This window comes from Jaculus jaculus, chromosome 9 (genome assembly GCF_020740685.1).
Source record: "Jaculus jaculus isolate mJacJac1 chromosome 9, mJacJac1.mat.Y.cur, whole genome shotgun sequence".
NCBI classification, from domain to species: domain Eukaryota; kingdom Metazoa; phylum Chordata; class Mammalia; order Rodentia; family Dipodidae; genus Jaculus; species Jaculus jaculus.
Genome location: NC_059110.1, coordinates 92,922,985 through 92,930,006, shown reverse-complemented (window position 1 = coordinate 92,930,006; position 7,022 = coordinate 92,922,985). Strand labels below are relative to the sequence as shown.

General features: G+C 46.2%; 1 protein-coding gene across 1 annotated transcript; it reads right to left on the bottom strand.

The window, feature by feature from the left end:
- Positions 1-231: 231 nt before the first annotated feature.
- On the bottom strand, positions 232-6,079 carry LOC101599206 (schlafen family member 12-like). Its single transcript, XM_045159054.1, has 2 exons — positions 5,998-6,079; positions 232-1,344 (listed from the first exon to the last, which is right to left on the bottom strand). Exon 2 carries the CDS (start codon positions 1,334-1,336, stop codon positions 272-274), a length of 1,065 nt encoding a protein of 354 aa, XP_045014989.1. The 5' UTR covers positions 1,337-1,344; positions 5,998-6,079; the 3' UTR covers positions 232-271.
- Between the last annotated feature and the right edge of the window lie 943 nt (positions 6,080-7,022).

The window sequence follows — 7,022 nt, the reverse complement described above, 5'->3', positions numbered from 1 at the left end:
TCTCTGTGCCACATGTTCCCTGACACAACGTGTGGCCTCCAAAAGCAATGGCCATAGACAGGGACCTCCAAAACTATAACACTGTGACTCCCCCCCCCCCCTTTTTCTAAGTTAATTACCTCAAATAATTGTCTCCATGACAGAAAGCTGACTGACACATTAGAGCTACTGGAGAAAGCTAACAGGTTTCATGTTATGGGATCTTTGAAATAAGTAGAAGAAAACAAAATGTCACAAATTATTGATTTTATTCACTAGATACTAGTAAATATCAACCTCCATTGGCACGCATCAGGCATGTGACCCATTCCTCTGTGGCAAATGTCTTCACGCAGTTGCCTTCCATATGCCAGGAATCGGGCTCTTTAGCAAACACCGCACAGCAGAATCTCTCTACTGCCAGTGCGCAGACATATGAACAGACAGTCCCCGTATCATTGTGGACTTCGATGAATTTGCACGAGTACTTTATTTTCTCCTTCTGCTCACAGAAGTGATAGACAGGCAGTTGAGAGATACACTTTTCTACTTCCCTTTCTAACTTCTCAAGATCACTCTTCTCTGCCTCGAACCCAATTATTTGCTGTTTCTTTCCGTCAATGCCAATGAACAGATAGCCCCCGTCAGTATTTGCAAATGCAGAAATGGTTTGAGGGAGAATCTCTTTAAGTTGTCTAAGCAACTGTCTTATTGGAAACAACTTAATTTCAACATGTGTGGACTTAGAAAAGGGGAATTTCCCCTTGTGTGTCAGTTTTGTCATGTTAAAAAACTTAGTGGCCAAGTCCTCCACATGACATTTCTCTTGTGCACCATGAAAGTCTCTGTTTTCAGGCAATGTTGTTCTTGTGTGAGGTCTCGCTACAAGTTTCTGTGTGTCTTGGAGGAATTCTGCTGCAGCGCCAGCATCCATCTCAAGTGAAGATGATATATTTCTTATGTACAAATTGGTCTTCAAGGTGACAATTGGCAGAGCAGAGATACCCAGATCCCACGATTTCACCAACACATAGAAGTGGTCTTCCTTCTGCACAAAGTCTAGGTACTTCTGTACAAGTGGCAAAATGGCACGGAAAGAATTTTCCAAATCAAGTCCTATTCCATCTCTGCTGAAGCAGTAGTTTTGGTTTGCAATCTTGGCCTTGATCACCCCCCCTCCGGAATTCAAAAGAACACACACAGCTCTTAAGACATTTTCAGTCTCCTTTTTCCTCAACTGGCAATCCTTCATTGCATGCCTATCCTTGTTTCCAAGTGTGACTGCTCCTACATCTAAAACCAGGTCTGCAAAGTCAGTGGTTAGGTCAACGTGGATGTTCATTTCCCCAGCATCCATTCAGTTTCCTATAAAATAGACAGTACCATTAGAGAGGGCCAAAATAAGAGAGAGAAAATTTGTGCCATGAGTGAAACATAAAAGTCCTTTCTGCATATGTTCCACCGAGCTGGTAAGTGCACATATGGGAGGAAATGGTTATTTTTCAGACTTTAATACTCACTAGTGTAATTCATACTACTAAGTTTCCAAATGTATGTTTATGCTCATGCTTGAGCCTATTCTAATTTTGTCATCTCACCTTCATCTACATGTATACCTTCTCTTACTCTTCCATATTGCATATGTGTATTCAGTCTGCTTTCCTTAAATAACCTTGAGGAGAATCTGTCTATGTTTTTGGTCTTCTCTGCAACACAGGGTTTAGTTACACAATTACTTATGTCGAGCGATGTCAAGCATTACTCTGCTCATTCTATAATCATACCATGACTTTCTTTCTTTTTTTTTTTTTTTAAGTCTACAGACTTTATCTTAGGCAGAACTAGAGGGAGATACACAACAGGCTATCTTTCTCAATCTGTAGTAAATCAGCACCATTCCTTCAGGATGGCACAAAACCTCAGAGCTCACTATTGCCAACCAGGGCACATGCCAAGTCTACCACCTCAGTCAAGGCCCAGGAGATGCTGCAGAGGAAGGAGAAACACTAGTAGTACTCTCACTGCTAGCCTGACAACCAGCTCCAAGGAGATGGTGACAGACAATGTGGCTAATCAAAACCCATCAAAGCAGAACCCAGAGTCCACAGAGAGCTCAACATTAAATCAGGCTGCAAACAGGCTCACCTTGGCTTAGGAAACATGGCGGAAGAGAGGGCAGAAAGATTGTAAGAGACACAAAGTGGGGAGGAATACCCTGAAGCATGGTCTCACAAAGACTGACTGAGGCCTTCATGACCCCACAGGGAATACCAACAGCCCCACTGAGGAGGGTCTTCAGGGAAAGGGGAGCAAGGGTGAGAGGATGCAGAGTTTAACCTTTTATAATTTTTTAAATCAAAATAATAAAAAAAAAAAGGAGGCCAGAAAAAAAAAAATCTCAGAGCTGAGCAAGAAGAAAGCTTTTGTCATAAGAGATCTTGATCATTCAGAGCTGAGCAAGGAGAAAGCTTTGGTCACAAGAGATCTTGATCTTTTGGAGGCCCCTTGAACGGAAGCTCTGGTGGTTTGCAGGACACTGAGCAATCAAGCTGGAACTAAGCTGGAAGCCTCCTCCCTGTTGACTAATTGTCATGATTCTGGAAAGTGCTATGCAACCTATTTGGGGAGAAAATTCATCAGCAGGCTTAATAGTCAGCATTGAACACCACTAGCTACACAGCTGGCCAGCCAGGCAGAATGTGCCAATTGGTGCAATGGTGGCAGGAAACCAACTGCTCTCTGATTGGACTTAAGGCCCACTATGGGAAGAAATTCATGCCTGAAACTGAAACCCTAATCAAAAGCCTATGGTTGGGCTGGAGAGATGGCTTAGCAGTTGAAGTGCTTGCCTGAGAAGCCTTAGGACCCAGATTCGACTTCCCAGTACCCATGTAAACCAGATGCGCAAGGTAGCACATGCATCTGGAGTTCAGCTGCAGTGGCTAGAGGCCTTAGTGCACCAATTCTTTCTCTTTCTCTCTCTCTCAGATAAATAATTTTTTTTAATATCTGAAAGTAAGGCCAAAGGCAGAAGTGTTGAAACTTAGTAGAGGAACAATGAAGACTAAGAAGCATAATCATTAAAGTTTAACTTTATTTATTTTTGTCATTTTTTTAAAAGATTTCTTATTCTTATTTATTTATTTATTAGACACAGAGAGATGGGTGGGGGACGGGGGCAGAGAGAGTGAGAATGGGCATGCCATGGCCTCTAGCCACAGCAAACAAACTCCAGACACATGCACTACCATGTGCATCTGGCTTACATGGGAGCTGGAGAATTGAACCTGGGTCCTTAGGCTTCACAGCAAGTGTCTTAACCACTAAGCCATTTCTCCAGCCCTAAAGTTTAATCATGGTTTTAATGTGACATGACTATACAAAAAAAGTAGAGACTCAAAACTCATCAAAGTGCTAAGACGTGACAGTGCCAAGCCAAGTTTTCTCCTTCCTAGCATGAGCATAAGTACCCTTCATCTCTATCTCCTCTTATTTCTGACACAGGAAGGCCGTCTCAAGATGAGTGCACCTTCCCTGCTGACCTGACAGCCGAGACCTGTTTCCACCCCCAAAGTGTGCTGAGAACCAAGAGTGCTGGTGCACACCTGTCATGTCATCCAGCTCTTGTGAGGCAGGCACTATGAGCCTGGGCCACATAGTGGGTTCCAGGCCAACCTGAAGAGCCTGGTCTTCCCCCACCCCACAAAATGCACCAATAGTAAAACAACAACAGCAGCAAAAACAAAAAACATGAGGCTGTGGAGAAGCAGACTCAGTTCTGCTTAGTTACGCAACTGCAGCCCCACCCTCTTTGATAACTGTATTTTTTTGTTTTTTTTGTCCCCACACAGCATATGTTCCTCATTTCTTCCCAGTCTCTTCTTCCAGAAATCCGTGAAAAAGACCCTGTCATAAGCAAGCAACTCTGGTTAACATACCACATGTGAAAGAAGACAGAAATCACCTCTCACTCCAAAGAGGACACTCATGGGCCGGGCATGGTGGCACACACCTTTAATCTCAGCACTCGGGAGGCAGAGGTAAGAGGATCACCATGAGTTCGAGGCCACCCTGAGAATACATAGTGAATTCCAGATCAGCCTAAGCTAGAGTGAGAACCTACCTTGAAAAAAGAAAATAAATAAGTAAATAAAGCAAAGAGGACACTCATGCCTCTGGGAAACTTGGAACTCACGAAAGCTCAGTGGAGCCTCCTGATAAAGAAACTTGTGGCTGGGACTGGAGAAATGGCTAAGTGGTTAAGGTGCTTGCCTGTGAAGCCTAAGGACCCAAGTTCAATCCCCCAGGACCCACATAAACCAGATGCACAAGGTGGTACATGTGTCTGGAGTTTGTTTGCAGTGGATTGAGGCCCTGTTGTGCTCATCCTCTCTCTCTCTTTCTCTCTCTGCCTCTTTCTCTGTCTCTCTCTTGAATGAATAAATAAATAAATAAATAAAATATTAAAATAAAAGAAACTTGTGGCTAGCCTGGGACCCTGCCTATCTCAGTTCAACAACCGTGCTTATGTACAATTTTCTATGGCTCAAATCCACATTCTGTAGGCATATACCTGTTACACAACCCATTAAAAATAAGCTGCACACTGAAACCCAACAAACCCTAGAACCTAAAATTCACTGATCTCCCTGAAGCCTTGTCCCTCACAAGTTAATTGTGAGGGAGAAATCCCCCTCTTCTAGGAATTATATACTTAAGAAACTTAGAAGCTGTATAGTTGGCTTGGAGACAGAGAAACTACACAGTTGTCTGGGGATGGATTAAAGTCTTGAGAATCCAGGGCTCTGGGAAATCCGCCAGGAACATTATTGTCACCAAGGCAATTAATCACTACTTCTGAGGTCAGCTTGCCCTGCTCCCTGTTCCCTCCTCAACACAAAAGATATCCTGCTTACTACTAAATTTCAATTAGCCTAGGACACTCTCAATTACAGATAGAGACAGCCCCGACATACTTAAGCGCCCTGAATTCAGCCCTCATTTGTTTTCCCACTTTCAGGGGCACTCATTAATATTAATGGATGTGCATCTCTTTGTGTGTCTTACGTTTCTGTACCACTGAATCCTGTTTAATAAAGCCTATTTTTTTTGTTGTTGTTGCTGTTTTCAAGGTAGAGTCTCACTCTAGCCCACGTTGACCTGGAATTCACTCTGTACTTTCAGGCTGACCTCAAACTCACAGTGATCCTTCCACCTCAGCCTCCCTGATTAAAGGTGTGTGCCACCACACCCGGCTTAGCAAGCCCATTCTACATTCCTCTGCTGGCTTTGTGGACTGTCCCCTCCCAGAATCGTTACCGCCCTCAGGGTAAGGACTCAGGCACAGCAGCTCCCCCACAGCAGAGCTGAGTCCCCAGCTTTTTGAGTTGTTTCTTCTGAAATGACAGCGCTGACTTTGGGGAAAATTCTCTCAAATGCTGAACTCAGAATTTTGGCTGTCTTTTTGTTGTTGTTGTTGTTATTGTTTTCTTTTCCGAGGCAGGGTCTCACTCTAGCCCAGGCTGACCTGGAATTCACTATGTAGTCTCAGAGTGGCCTCGAACTCACGGCAATCCTCCTACCTCTGTCTCCCCGATGCTGGGATTAAATGCGTGCCCACCATGCCCGGCGGCTGTCTTATTTTTAGCAGGGAAGGGGAGAGGGCATTTTGGATGTCCTTCCTTCTGCCAGCAGAGCAGGCTGGTAGAAAGCACAGAAATAGGGGACAGGAGTGGATGGCTCTTCCTCATGGATGCATGGCACCTGGTATTTCTTTGGCAGAGGCAATGTTCTCCTCTTTTAGATTCTCAGCTTCGTGGGCTCGGAGCAAGTCAAGATTCCCGCCCGGGTCTGCCTCCCTGAGAGCGGCTGGCTGTACCGGTGGTCGCCCCCAAGCCCCCCAGCGCTTCCTCCCAGAGCCAGCGGCCTGGCCCCCGGGGTGGGGCTGGGGGGACCGAACCCGCGGCGCTGCGGCGGGGGGAAGCTGCGGCGGGGCGGGGCGCGGCGGGGCTCACTCACCGGCGCGCCGCGTGGTCCGCGAGGCTGAGCCGCGGAGCCCCGAGCCGGTGCTGGGCGGGCGGCGACACTGCTGGCCTCGGCAGCCCCGTTTGTGCGCCACGCCTCTCGGCGGCTCGGAGCTGCACAAGTTGTGCACCGCTGGTTCACTGAGTCAGAGTCCTTCCACGTCACGCCCACATGCCTCTCTTTTATTGGCGAACCTGCCCAGCAAACTGCATCTCATAGGCCAGTCACTCCAGGAAGTGTGAGCGCACAAGCGCCTCCCGGGGGGCCCGCTTTAAAATAAAGCAATTAGACCCCACCCTCCTGGGGTAACCCCACCCTTCCAATCGCACTGTTGTCCTCTTTAAGGAACAGGGGTCTCTGGAACCTGCAAGAAGCGCTGTTAATGCCCTGGAGAGAAGGGAGGGACAGACTCTTCCAGGGGGACCAGGAAGCCTAGCCCTGGCACTGCAAGACGCCCTTTGGAGCCCTCTGGGAAAGTACTTTTTGTTTGTTCGAGTAGGGATTTGTTTCTAGCCAGACTTACCTGGAAATCACTGTTAGTCTCAGGGTGGCTTTGAACTCATCATGATCTCTGCATGATCACATGATCTCCTGTGTGCCTGGATTAAAGGGGAGCGAGAAAATTCTTGGCGATGTTCCAGGGTCTCCTCTTAAGAGGATACAGGTCTCTGGCCACTTTTTCTTTGGATCCTGTTATGTTATATGCTGATTATGGTAATACATGTTTCTCTGGCGCTTTGCATCTAAATTTAACCACACTCCAGAAAGACTCCGTTTGCTTGCTTGCTGCTGCTGCTGCTTTCTTTTTTAAGTCCTTATGAATTGCGCAATATTTTCCTTGCGATGTTTTCATAGTGTGAAAGGCCCAAGAATTCAGAAGCCCAGAAATACTATCACACTCCAAAGGGAGCTTAAGCGGGCCCCTGCATACCTCAAACTCCAGGCTTTACTCTCTGTTGGAAGCAAGTAAAGAATCCCTCTTCTCATTATATCAGAGCCCGCTCCTAATATAAAACTAG

Excerpts from the sequence above, each read along its gene's own strand:
- LOC101599206 (XM_045159054.1), bottom strand. The coding sequence starts at position 1,336 with ATGGATGCTGGGGAAATGAACATCCACGTTGACCTAACCACTGACTTT.